General features: G+C 41.7%; 1 protein-coding gene across 1 annotated transcript in view; it reads left to right on the plus strand.

Annotated features, from left to right (window-relative positions):
• The window catches only part of epb41l4a (erythrocyte membrane protein band 4.1 like 4A), a 201,741-nt gene that overhangs the window by 80,846 nt on the left and 106,005 nt on the right, over positions 1-14,890 (plus strand). Inside the window, 1 exon segment of the mRNA XM_055633209.1 lies at positions 13,693-13,771. Coding sequence (XP_055489184.1) covers positions 13,693-13,771 — 79 coding nt within the window.

Consider the following 14,890-nt stretch of genomic DNA (forward strand, 5'->3'; position numbering starts at 1 on the left):
TCAGACTGATGTCAAGGGAGTGGGCGGGACAGAGATAGAATGTAGTCGGAGGCAGTAAGACTGGTGGGAGAACTGGGAAGGGGGAGAGGATGGAGTGAGAGGGAAAGAAAGGGCTATTTGAAGTTAGAGAAGTCAATGTTTATACCGCTGGGGTGTAAGCTGCCCAAGCGGAATAAGAGGTGCTGTTCACTCCAATTTGCGCTGGGACTCACTCTGGCAATGGAGGAGGCCCAGGACAGAAAAGCCAGATTGGGAATGGGAGGGGGAGTTAAAGTTCTGAGTAACCGGGAGATCAGGTAGGTTAAGGCTTAGTTGAGGTTGGAGGAGGTGCAAGTGAACCTCTGCCTCACCTGAAAAGACTGTCGGGGTGCTTGGATGGAGTCGAGAGGGGAGATAAAAGGGACAGGTGTTGCATCTCCTGCATTTTCAGGAGAAAGTACCTGGGGAGGGGGTGGTTTGGGGGGGAATGGATGAGTTGACCAGGGAGCTACGGAGGGGACAGTCTCTGCGGAAAGTAGAAAGGGGTGGAGATGGGCAAATGTGGCCAGTAGTGGGATCCCGTTGGAGGTGGCAAAAGTGTTGGAGGATTATATGCTGTATGCGACGGCTGATGGGGTGGAAGGTGAGGACAATGGGGACTCGGTCCTTGTTGCGAATGGGGAGAGGGGTAGCAAGAGCAGAGTTGTGGGATATCGAGGAGACCCTAGTGAGAGCCTCATCTATAATGGAAGAGGGGAACCCCGGTTTCCTAAAGAATGAGAACGGGCACAGATGTGGCGTGACGGAGGAATTGTGAGTAGGGTACAGTCTTTACAGGATGCAGGGTGGGAATAGTCTGGATAGCTATTGGAGTCAATAGGTTTGTAGTAGATGTCGGCTAATAGTCTGTCTCTTGTGATGGAGACGGTGAGATCCGGAAATGGTGGGGAGATGTCGGAGATGGTCCAAGTGAATTTGAGTCCAGGATGAAGCTGATGAGGTCAGTGAGTTCTGCATGGGTGCAGGAGGCTGCACTGATGCAATCGTCAATGTAGCAGAGGTAGAGTTTGGGGATAGGGCCAGTGTACACCTGGAACAGTGATTGGTTGACGTACCCTACAAAGAGGCAGGCACAGCTGTGGCCATGCGAGTGCCCATAGCTATGCCTTGGATTTGGAGGAAGTTCGAGGAATCGAAGGAGAAGTTGTGGAGGGTAAGGACCAGCTCTGCTAGGCGGAGGAGAGTATTAGTAGATGGAAATTGCCTGGTTCTGCGGTCGAGGAAAAAATGGAATGCTTTAAGACCTGCCTGGTGGGGGATAGAGGTGTAGAGTGACTGGATATCCATGGTAAAGATGAGGGAGTGGGGGCCTGGAAAACGGAAGTCATTGAAGAGACAAAGAGCGTGTGAGGTGTCTTGGACATAGATAGGAAGGGATTGGACCAGGGGGGATAGGATGGAATGTGGAAATTAATTTGGTGGGACATGAACAAGCAGAAACAATGTGTCTGTCTGCCAGGACAGTTCTGTTTATGGATTTTGGGGAGAAGATAAAATCAGGCCGTGCGGGGCTGGTGAATGATATGTTTGTAGGTTTTAGAGGGTAGGATAAAATCAGAAATGGTGTGTGATATTAAGGTCTGGTGCTTGTCTGTGGGGTCATGGTCCAAGGATAAGTAGTAGGAGGTGTCTGAGAGTTGTCACCTGGCTTGCCAGCGCACCAGACTACCACGGCACCTCCCTTGTCGGCGGATCAAGTTGGGGTTGCTTCAGAGTGAGCGGAGGGCTGTACATTCAGGGGGGGAGAGGTTAGAGTAAGTCAGGGGAGTGGAAAAGTTGAGGCGGTTGATGTTCCACCGGCAGTTTAGTTTAGCTTTTAGTTTAGAGATACAGTGTGGAAACAGGCCCTTCGGCCCACCGGGTCCATGTCGACCAGCAATCCCTGCACATTAACACTATCTTGCCATAGAGGGAGTACAGAGAAGGTTCACCAGACTGATTCCTGGGATGTCAGGACTTTCATATGAAGAAAGACTGGATAGACTCGGCTTGTACTCGCTAGAATTTAGAAGATTGAGGGGGGATCTTATAGAAACATACAAAATTCTTAAGGAGTTGGACAGGCTAGATGCAGGAAGATTGTTCCCGATGTTGGGGAAGTCCAGGACAAGGGGCCACAGTTTAAGGATAAGGGGGAAATCTTTTAGGACCGAGATGAGAAAAATATTTTTCAATCAGAGAGTGGTGAGTCTCTGGAATTCTCTGCCACAGAAAGTAGTTGAGGCCAGTTCATTGGCTATATTTAAGAGGGAGGTAGATGTGGCCCTTGTGACTAAAGGGATCAGGGGGTATGGAGAGAAGGCAGGTACGGGATACTGAGTGGATGATCAGCCATGATCATATTGCATGGCGGTGCAGGCTCGAAGGGCCGAATGGCCTACTCCTGCACCTATTTTCTATGTTTCTGTCCTACACCCACAAGGGACAATTTTTACATTTACGAAGCCAATTAACCTACAAACCTGTACGTCTTTGGTGTGTGGGAGGAAACCAAAGATCTCAGAGAAAACCCACACAGGTCACGGGGAGAACGTACAAACTCTGTACAGACAGCACCCGTATTCGGGGTCGAACCCGGAACACCGGCGCTGCATTCGCTGTAAGGCAGTAACTCTACTGCTGTGCCACCATGACCATCCTTGGAAATGAAAAGGTCTAAAGAAGGTAGAGGGCCATCCGGGGACTCCAAGAGGAGAGGGTCGGGTGGAGACGGGAGAAGGGGTCATCACTGGGTGGTGAGGACTCCTTCCCATAGAAAACGTTTAATTACTTAACTGAAAATTCAGCGAGCACATTCTGTTGGATGAATGGGAAGGTAGCAAATTGATACACAGACACTAAGAGTTTTATATTACTTTGTTTACAGAGCAATACAGAAAACATGTCAGAACTAGCCTGTAAAATCATTAAATGGTGACAAAAGCATGGATTCCTAAGAAAATAAATTGTTGATCTATGAATTGTTAGTCTCTATTTAAACTTTCTTTTAACAAGTTCACACAAATCCTTGTTGAGAATATACATGAAAATAAATATTTCTATACTTAAGACTCTTGCAAGATTAGTTGCAAAAATAGTGTATAGTGTCCCGTTTGAAACTGTAACATCAGAAACTATAATGTTTCGAACAAGTCATTGTTGATCAGCCATGATCATATTGAATGGCGGTGCAGGCTCGAAGGGCCGAATGGCCTACTCCTGCACCTAATTTCTATGTTTCTATTCTCTATGCTCAGGCAAATACCGAAATTAAAGGATTATTGTAACTTCACAAAAATATATCCTTTGTTCACAGTAATTTTACACCTTTCAGTTTCTAAGTCTGAATCCAATGTACATGATGTCAGGAGAGAGTTGCAATCGCCATCCAATTAAGGATTACAGAATATAGGAGCTAAGTACAATAGCTAAATTAAATATAAACATGTATGTTAAATATTTTCATTGTGCATCTTTGAGCTCACACATTGTAGTCTATCTTGAATCAGAAGGGAGAGGGGCAGGAACCCAAGTATAATACTGGTAGACAGTCTATAGTGAGTGGAATAGAGAGGCACTTGTGCAGCTGTAGACCTGAATCTGAGACCATGTGCTGCCTCCTGTTGCCAAGTCCAACTATGTTACAAAATGGTCACAGGCATTCTGTTGGGGAGTGGGGAATAGAAGGTAAGAAGTGTACCATGGATTTAGAAAGATGGGTAACATATTAAAGAGCAAGACCTCTAAGATTGTAATCTCTTGGTTTCAGGAATTGGAGGATTGGGCAGATGAATGTGTTGGGATAGAGATGGTGTAGGAAGGAGTGCATTAGATTTCTAGGACACTGGGACCATTTAAAGCAGTGGGACATATAGAAGCTAAATCAGTTGCACCTGAATTGGAACAGATCCAAAATCCTTCTGAGGAAATTTGCTTGTGTTGTTGGGGAGGGATTAAACGAATGTTGAAAGGTGAATGGGGTACACCATTGATGTATGATTGGGGGAGGGGGGGAGGCGGGGAAAGGTGCAGTCAAATATAGAAAGGAAACTGAGTCCACTAAGCAGAGCTATTTAATACGCAAAGCTAAGTTGCATTTAATTTAATGAAAGATGTGTAAATAGCAAACCAAACAAACTGATAGTGTGTTTAAGAGGGAACTGCAGATGCTGGAGAATCGAAGGTTACACAAAAAAATCTGGAGAAACTCAGCGGGTGCAGCAGCATCTATGGAGCGAAGGAAATAGGCAACGTTTCGGGCCGAAACCCTTCTTCAGACGGATAGTGTGCATTGGCAAATGGGAAAATTGCTGTTGTTACAGAGACAGGGGTGAAAGAATGTCTGAATTTTTAAAGTTTGATTTTTGAGCCAATGTAGAGATAATCCGATAGGAGAATCTTGCCAAATATTGGTAAAAGTCATCATTTTGGAGAAAGGACCCCTAATACTAAAGTCTCATATAGTATATGAAATGGATAAGGATGGATTGGAAATGGTGCGGAATTACAGGAAGGGCAATTTCAATGTCAGGATGATACCTGTCAAAAGCTACATCCAACAATCAATGGTCATTATATGTGGAGTTCAGGCCTAGTGTGTTCCTAAGTTAGGAGCCCAGAGACGAGATGCAGAAAGACATTGGTAGATAAGAATAAGGAATATTCTGAAGTATCTTGTGTAAACTGAACCTAATAACCAGGGAAAGATAAGGGTCCATTAGGGACTTAATGGGTAATCCATGCATGTGGCCAGAAGACTGAGATTAACTATTAAATAAATACCTCCCATTCATTTTCATGAAGTAGGAGTATTGATCATTCAAGGAGCAGGATGGTGATCTTTTAAAGCACGCTACCATTAAACAAATAGAGGCATTAGATAGTTTTGCAGACTTAATGAATGATAAGAATCTGCAAATTAATGGATGGACCCAAGTGAGTATTCGGGAACAAAGGAACCTAGGTGTTCAAGTCAAAGGATTCTTGAGGATAACAGCACAGGTAGATGAAGTCGTGAATAAGGCACAATGTTAGCTGATAATGAAAAAGGAAGAATTTGATTAAAACTGAGTTTTTTTTTAAATCTCAATTTTTTATGTAAATGAGATTCAAGATCCCATTATGACGTCAAACGCGGCCAGTGGAAAAATAGTTTTAAAATGTGATGTTTGTAAAGTTTGAAATGTTAATAACTTGTAAAATATACCATCAATCTGAACAAAATTTGTTTCATTTACATCACAGGGCAATGGTGAGTAAGGGAGGCCAAAAATCGTAGCGCTATCGTGTACCGTTTTGGCGGGGTTTTGGGATCTCATGTGCATGCATACAAACAAACAAACAAGATGGGAGTTTTAGTAATATAAGAATAATATAGATTGGGTAGGCCACACCAGTGTACATTTCTGACTGTCATACTTTAGGAAGGAGAAGATTTCGTAGAACAAATGCAGAGGAAATTCATACAGTTTCAGAGAGGTATGGCATGAAATCAGACTCTTTGACCTACCTAGTAGATGTTGACTATCGGCCACCTATTTACACTATTCCTATATTAATCCTACTTCCTTTATACTGCCCACAATACATTCTCTGAACTTTAGTGGAGATCCAAGGAAGATTTATTTTACCCAGAGGGTGATTGGAATCCCCTTAGATAATACAATTCACCTACACAGTAGGGGCAATTATCTATGGCTAATTAACATACCAACCTGCATGTGTGGAATGTAGGAGGTAATCAGATCACCAGGAGGAAATTCATGTGGTCAGAGGGAGATCGTACAAACTCCATACGGAGTGTACGGAGGGCCAGTTGAGACCCAGGTCTCCGTACCAGCTGCATCACCGCACTGTCCACAAGCTCACCTGGTTGTTGCTGGAGATGGAGTGTTTTAATTATGTGGAAAGACTGGGTAGGCTGAGTTTGTTTTCTTTGGAGTGGAGGAAACTAACAGGTGCCTGATGGAGGTATTCAAAATTATGAGGAGCATTGTTAGGAAACATTGTTTAAAAACAAAACTGGGAAAATATATTTATTGAATCTAGAATCTTTTTTCCATGTCTAAACCCAGAGGGCATATGTTTAAGTTAGGATGTAAAAGGTTTAGTGGAGATCCAAGGAAGATTTATTTTACCCAGAGGGTGTTTGGAATACGCTGCCTGAGAGGAGATTGAAGGCAGGGATTCTCACAAAATGTAAGAAGTATCCCGCTGAGCACTTGACTCACCAAAGCACAGAAGTCTACAAGCCAAATGCTGAAAATGTGATTAATATTAGATGAATGTTTGATGGTTGGCACAGAAATGATGCATTGAAGAGCTTGTTTCTCTGATCAATGACTGATTAATTTATGTGCAACTTTTAATTACACATGGTCTCTGATTCCTGATATAACTGACACACTTTCTCAGGCTTTTCTTAACTTGAAGAACTTTGATCTTGATCACTTTCAGGCAATAATTGTCTGGTATGAATATCCTTGTAGCTTAATGATTCACTCAAAGATGAATTCTATAGCTTGTACATTTTTGTTGATCTTTTAATCTTTTCAGCATTTCATGCAGTGACTTTTTAATTTTAATTACAAAAGTGATATCTACTACACAATATTAATGGTTTGAACTTTCAATGTGAATGGTGTTTCTCTGTTTGGAGTTGGTATTAAAAAATGACATGCCCTATTATCTAACGCCCCAGAAACTTCAGCAGTGCCTCTTATGAAACTGGGGTCCTTCTTTGAGGAACAATAAAAAAGGTTAATATATTGGGCTTGAAGTTATTTCTGATTTCTAAAATAACTTCATAATTGAATTGCACATGGCAGCTTCCTTAATCAACAGGATACACTGAATATCAATTAATATCCTTACTGAACTTTGTTTCTTTAATTACATATTACCTGATTAGAATGAAATAAAACGATATGGTCCAGACTTACAACCAACAACTTTCAGGTCATGATCTCAAGCAACAATATTTATGTTGTTATGAAATCAATATTTAATATTAAACCCCATTGAAAAATATCAGTGTTCTTGTTTAAACTATAACTCCATATTTGTTCCTCATGTGAAATTAATTTTCTACTTAACTATAGGATTTGAACTGATAGCTAATGAGGATTGGGACAAATGGAAATTCACACCATTAATTTATGGTTGATAATATATGTAGGTTAATTGCCTTAGAGTACTAAAAGGCAGATATTACATATTCTTTGTACAGCATATTTTCAAGAATGGTTCGATTGTTGTGAAATTTCAGTATGAGTTTGGATACTTCTACGTGAGAAGAATCGGAAACCTTTTAGGTCACACATGGAGATCAGCTAGTAAATATTAAAAACAAGCCTCAGCCAGTTTCATCACTTACAATGGGAAGTGGTGGCAATCAACCAATAACAAAACTGTAAGCAGGAAAAAGATATACCGTATTTCCCCGCAATGAAGAAGCTATTTTTTACCCCAAAATAAGGCACGAAAATGTACCTGCGTCTATGGAGGCTGAAGGTTAGGTTGTTAGCCATGAAAGATAGACTTGGCTATCCATCAGCACAGCAACTTCAAGAACGATGTTGCAGCACTGAGGGATAGCCAAGTCTATCCCTCACTGCTGACAGCTGATGGGAAGCAAAGTGGGAAGCGATTGTAAAAGGGACAGTGCCAGGGGGGGGGGGGGGGGGGGGGGGGGGGGGGGGGGGGGGGGGGGAGGCATGTGGGGAGTCTGTCTTTGTCTGTCTCTCTCTGTCTTTCTCTGTCTCTCTCTGTCCCGGGGCACGTAGGCGAAATTACCAACCCCTGGTCTAAACCAAAGCCTTCATCCTGTCCCGCCATCCTTTTTCAAAATTTAGCAACTTAAATTGGGGGTGCGTCTTCAACGCATGTGCGTCTTCATTGCCGGGAAATAAGGTATGTAATAGAATCATACAGTGTGGAAACAGGGCCAAGTTACCCATGCCGCCAACATCCCCATCTACATGCCCCATCTACATTTGTCCCACTCATCCGTTCAGCCCATATCCTTCCAAACCTATCCTATCCATGCACCTGTTTAAATGCTTAAACTTGTGTACATGTCTCAGCTACCTCCTCTGGCACCTCAATCCAAACACCCACCATCCTTTGTCCAAAAAAGGTTAGCGCTCATATTCCTATTAAATCTTTCCCTCCTCACCTTAAACTACTATGTCTTCTGTTTCCCAATTCCCCACCTCTGAGCAAAAGACTGTTTTTACCCAATCTACTCCTCTCATGATTTTGTATCATTTGATTATGTACAGTGATGGTACTGATGAGGAGAGAGATTCAAAGAAGTTGCAAGGAAGAACTTTGAGAGTTTATGGCACATTTGCAATCTATATATCTCATCAAGATTATATTAACAAAAATATGAATTTGAGTGCAGTGGAATTTAAAAACAATATCCATCAGATACATCATAAGGATTCTCATTTTCAAAATCTATATTTGTGATTGTGATTATTATTGTTTCATCAATATAATTAGTCATTTTATTGAGTCACAGTTAAACACGGTGGAAACATGCCCTTCAGCCTAATTTGTCCATGCCTCCCTAAGGCAGTCCCATGGTACTGTATTTGGCCATTTCCCTCTAAATATTTCCTTTACAAAGGATTTGAGTATAAGAGCAGGGAGGTTCTACTGCAGTTGTACAGGGCCTTGGTGAGACCACACCTGGAGTATTGTGTACAGTGTTTGGTCTCCTAATCTGAGGAAAGACATTCTTGCCATAGAGGGAGTACAGAGAAGGTTCACCAGACTGATTTCTGAGATGTCAGAACTTTCATATGAAGAAAGACTGGATAGACGTGGCTTGTACTCGCTAGAATTTAGAAGATTGAGGAAGATTTAAAAGATCTTATAGAAACTTACAACATTCTTAAGGGGTTGGACAGGCTAGATGCAGGAAGATTGTTTCCGATGTTGGGGAAGTCCAGAACAAGGGGTCACAGTTTAAGGATAAGGGGGAAATCTTTTAGGACCGAGATGAGGAAAACATTTTTCACACAGTGAGTGGTGAATCTCTGGAATTCTCTGCCACAGAAGGTAGTCGAGGCCAGTTCATTGGCTATATTTAAGAGGCAGTTAGATGTGGCCCTTGTGGCTAAAGGGATCAGGGGGTATGGAGAGAAGGCAGGTACAGGATACTGAGTTGGATGATCAGCCATGATCATATTGAATGGCGGTGCAGGCTCGAAGGGCGGAATGGCCTACTCCTGCACCTATTTTCTATGTGTCTATGTTTCTATGTTCCTGTCCAAATGTTTTTTAAACAATGTAATTGTAACTGCAGGTAGATGGGACCAGGGGAGAATAAGTGTTCGGCACGGACTAGAAGGGCCGAGATGGCCTGATTCCGTGCTGTAATTGTTATATGGTTATATGCCGCTATAACTTGAAATTTATTTTCCTTCTTATGCCTTACTGAGAATACTAGGTTAACTATTTCTATTTCTCCTCATGGAGTTTTTTGCATTTGGTATTCTCACAAAGGTCTTTCCAATGCCTGTGTAATTTGATATTTCATTGATTCTGTACTAAGTAAACAATCTAAATATTTTATTTTATTTTATCCTTGACTTTCTAAACGTGTTTGTAGTGAGGGGCACCATCTTGTGGTCAATGTTGTCAACCACATTTACTGCTCTGCTAGCAGTATTGCTGTGGTTAGACACAAAACGCTGGAGTAACTCAGCGGGACAGGCAGCACCTCTCGAGAGAAGGAATAGGTGACGTTTCGAGTCCAGACCCTTCTGAGAGTCAGGGAAGAGGGAGACATCGATATATGGAAGGGTAAGGTGTGCAAACAAAGATTAAAGGGGACGATGATCAAGGAAATGTAGAATGGTACATTGTTAGCTATGGGGAAGGTGTCCCAGTGAGAGAGGGAAACCAAGGGTCACTTGAAGTTAGAGAAATCAATATTCATACCGCTGGGTTGTAAGCTGCCCAAGCAAAATATGAGGTGTTCTTCATAATAAAATATAAGGTGGCCGATTAGGAAAAGGGGAGATGCAACGAGACCTGGGTGTCATGGTACACCAGTCATTGAAAATAGGCATGCAAGTGCAGCAGGCAGTGAAGAAAGCGAATGGTATCTTAGCATTCATAGCAAAAGGATTTGAGTACAGGAGAAGGGAGGTTCTACTGCAGTTGTACTGGGCCTTGGTGAGACCACACCTGGAGTATTGTGTACAGTTTTGGTCTTCTAATCTGAGGAAAGACATTCTTGCCATCAAGGTAATACAGAGAAGGTTCACCAGACTGATTCCTGGGATGGCAGGACTTTCATATGAAGAAAGACTGGATAGACTCGGCTTGTACTCGCTAGAATTTAGAAGATTAAGGGGGGATCTTATAAAAACTTACAAAATTCTTAAGGGGTTGGACAGGCTAGATGCAGGAAGATTGTTCCCGATGTTGGGGAAGTCCAGAACAAGGGTTCACAGTTTAAGGATAAGGGGGAAGTCTTTTAGGACCGAGATGAGAAAAACATTTTTCACACAGAGAGTGGTGAATCTGTGGAATTCTCTGCCGCAAAAGGTAGTTGAGGCCAATTCATTGGCTATATTTAAGAGCGAGTTAGATGTGGCCCTTGTGGCTAAAGGGATCAGGGGGTATGGAGAGAAGGCAGGTACAGGATACTGAGGGATGATCAGCCATGATCATATTGAATGGCGGTGCAGGCTCGAAGGGCCGAATAGCCTACTCCTGCACCTATTTTCTATGTTTCCATGTGTTCTTCCAATTTGCTTTGGGCCTCACTCTGACAGCGGAGGAGGCCCAGGATAGAAAGGCATTGAATGCCATTGTTCCCTTTGATCTGTGTTTTCACACCCTACCTTCCATATCTCTGTCTCCCTCTCCCCTGACTCTCAGTCTAAAGAAGGGTTGCGACCCGAAACATCACACATTCCTTCTCTCCAGAGATGCTACCTGGCCTGCTGAGTTACTCCAGCATTTTGTGTCTATGGTGTAAACCAGCTTCTGCAGTTCCTTCCTACACAGTACTGGTGTGGTGATTCTTCTGTCTTGTAAGGATGTATAGGGATGATCTGTTTTTTTTTTTTGGCATCCAGGTTCCACTAATGAGGGCATACCTATGGGTGACTGTAATGGAATGATATGTGGGGTATATGAAGGTTGTGCTGAGCACAAGTTTCTGGTACTCTGTCTCCATTATTTTTACCATCATGTCGTCATATCTGGTCCTTATACTGCTTTCAATCTTGTAACTATCTTCAGTGTAAACCAGCATCTGCAGTTCCTTCTTACACATTCAATCTGTCCCAGATCTTCCATTAAAAACTTCCATAACAAAAATCTTATCAAAACAAATGCCTTTCGGTTGGTTGTTCTTTGTTGAGTTCGTCAAAATATTTTTCCTTGTGCTAGAAAATGCATCATTATATGGGGCTTGGACACAAATCTCGGCCTCACCTTCCTTTCCCATTCTGAGTGTATAGTTCTTTCACAGGTGCCACTCACTTCTAGAAACTTGATGATCAACTCTGTTTATAATGAAACCCGATCTGTTTTTGTTCTTTCTATAGGTTTTATTTCTGAGGGGATAATCTTCCCGCACTTCCTTTTTTCTTGTTCAATCTTGTCAGCCTGGCCCAGTGAAACACCTATACTCCAGCACCCTTATGACTTTGCTGGTGTTGGACTAGTACATTTTTCAGAGTATTCAATGTTATTTCTATTAATACCCGAACACGTTTTACATGTTACAAAGTCATATTCAGTGAATCCGGTGAGTTTAAAGGGAGCACGAAATATACAAGAACTCTGGGCCTGGCTTTGATGCAAACCTGCTCTGATAATTCTTCCACGCCTTGTGGTTGCACAGCCAGCCCACAGTCCTGACTTCAGCCTCGGTTGCACTCGGGATTTCTGCCACTCATTCCAGACATATGAGATGCCAAACCATCAGGATTCCCAGATAATCAGATACTGGATAACTGGAGTTTTACTGTTCATTAATTTTATGTGTCATGGAGCTACAAACATGGAGCTACAAAAGCATATTGTCCAAGCTGGCCTTGTAGGCTAGTCCAATTTGCCAGCATTTGGTCTATGACCTAATAAATGCTTCCTGTCCATATTACTGACCCAATTACTTAAAAAAAATCATAATTGTATTCATTTCATTGCTTTTTCTGGAAGCATTTCCCAGATATGGACTACCCTCTGAGTGAAAAGGTTGTCCCTGAGGTCCCTCTTAAATCTCTCCCCTCTCACCTTAAGCCTGTGTCCCCAAATTTTAGAATTTTTTGTCCTGGGGAAAACGAGTATGAATGTTCACTTATACCATGCCCCCTCATGATCGTATACACCTCAATAAGGTCATCCCCCAGCCTCCTAAACCCCAAAGAAAGACGTGCCTGCCTATAACTAAAATCCACAAGCCCAGGTAACATTCAAGTGAATCTCTTCTGCACTCTTTCCAAATTGGTATATGCTTTTGTGTGTGGCTTGTTAATCAGATCTGTACACATTACTGTATGTGTGGTCTCACCAACGACTTGTACAGCTGCATCATGATGTCCCAGCTATTCTACGCCATAACCTTCCCAACGAAGGCAAGCATGCCAAATACCGCCTTCACCACACTGTCCACCTAACTCCATGCACCTGTACTCCCACTTCTCTCTGTTTTGCAACACTCACCAGAGCTCCTCCATTTAGTATGTAAATCCTGCCCTGATTTGATATGCTGAAGGGCATTAATACAACCTTATTATTTTTACAGCTATCTTCACATCTGTTCCTCGAATTCATGCTGACTATTGGGAGCCCTGTAATACGTTTCAGTTAAAGTGATCATTACCTTCCTATTTCTAAGTTCTATCCCAGTAGCCTCACTGGATGATCCCCCAATAATATTCTCTCTGAGCACAATAGTTATGTCTTCTTACCTACATGAAGACCCACTCATACACATCAATAGTATGTATACCCCGGAATATTGGTCAGTCCTGCCCTTCTCTCAGCCATGTTTATGTTAAGACAATATTATCCCAGTCTTATGAGCCAATCCAAACCCTGAGTTCATCTGCCTTATCTGTTCACACTGAAATAAATATAGTTCAAACCACAGGTATTTTCTCTCTTTACTATGCACCTGCTTGTCCTATCTGCTAATCTCGCTCTCTTTGACTATAATATTTGCCATCAATCATTCCTTTGCCACCTTTCAGCTCTGTATCCTGGAACCCTGCACAGGGAGGCAACTCACCAAACTTTAGGGTTCTGATCATTTTAAGTTGAGAGATTGAGTCGGTCCTGTTATGCTCATTCATAAACAGCAGTGAATGCAAATTTGTTATTAAAGGATAAAAAGATAAAAAGATAAAGAAAATTTAAAGAATATTCAAAAATATTCAAAGCTGGAAAGATGAGAGAACTTGCCTTCTCAGTTATAAAACTCCATGATTTTATATCTTGGTATAATTTTAAATGCTATAATTCAATGATTTATCAAATTGTCTACAACATCTGATTTGGGATTTCGCATTGAAAACTGTCTTTTACAGGAAATCTGAATATCAGTAATTGGTTAATTAAACTGTGTATGTAATTCTTAAAACTGTTGATAAACTTTCAATATATAGATTGTATTCTATGTTAATGTTTTTTCTTTTATAGCCGGTCCACCCTATACGTTATATTTTGGTGTAAAATTCTATGCAGAAGATCCTTGTAAACTTAAAGAAGAAATAACAAGGTAACAGAGTGTGATTATTAACTTTGCTACCTAATTCAAATATAATAGAATATTGTCTTGTTCGGGTCTGTTGGCTTTGTTGAATCCTGTAAGGACAGCTTGATATTGTTCATATCACATTTTCCTTGCAAATAATTTCAAATGAATGGGGTATGCAAAATAAAAATATTTAAAATGTAATATTTGTGAAGGGTAGCATTTTGCAAAATAAATGTGTTTTTGCTGATGGCAGTGTTAAATAACCAATCTAATAATTAAGTGGTCTTGGTCAAGCAATTCTGAGATGTAATTCAAATCCCTGCATGGCAGTCACTGAATTATAATTGAAGTTAAACCTTTTTTGGAATATTATTGGATTCTTGTACAGGTCCAACTGGTTCACCAATGTCTTTCCAGGAGGAGATCTGCTGCCTTTACCTCAGAACCCACAGAAATAGGGCTGACTTTTAAGAGCCCTCTGAAATGGCCACAAGCCACTCAATTGTATCATAACATCCATCTTAAAACACAAAATGGATGAAACTGAATGAATCGCCTGGCATTGACTTAGCTAACAAATTCAGACATGGCAAAGTGAACCCAGACCAGTTAACTTTCCTAAGGCATTGTCATGAATATCGAGTGTCTAATGCGAGATTAGACTGCTGTCCCCGGAGTAGTGTCACAATCACCTGACACACAATCTTATCTCTCGGTCTACCTCCCAGATTTCTCCTTCTCAATCTCTGGATCTTTGCCACAGACCCACCAAAAGTGATAGTACTGTGTTAGACAAGCACAAGTGAGTGGTTAGGGAGTCATGAAGGGCACAGCTGCCAGTGAGGTATTGAGTGCATTCTTGTTAATCACCCTGTGGACATCTGTCTCTGACTCCGATCTCCATGACAGCTTTGGTAGGAGTGATCAATTCAGAGTACGCATGGAAACAAAATCTTCTTTTCATATTGAGGGCATTTTTCAAAGCATCGTGTTTTATTACCATCATATTAAATAAGAACAAATCTGGTACCTCAAAACTGAGCACCCATGAAGTGGTGTGGAGTAGCAGATGAGGAGACCACCACATGACTTGGCATATCCTTTCATTCTTCCAATGTCAAACAATTAGCAGATCTACCC

This window comes from Leucoraja erinacea, chromosome 3, assembly GCF_028641065.1.
Source record: "Leucoraja erinacea ecotype New England chromosome 3, Leri_hhj_1, whole genome shotgun sequence".
In the NCBI taxonomy this organism is placed as follows: domain Eukaryota; kingdom Metazoa; phylum Chordata; class Chondrichthyes; order Rajiformes; family Rajidae; genus Leucoraja; species Leucoraja erinaceus.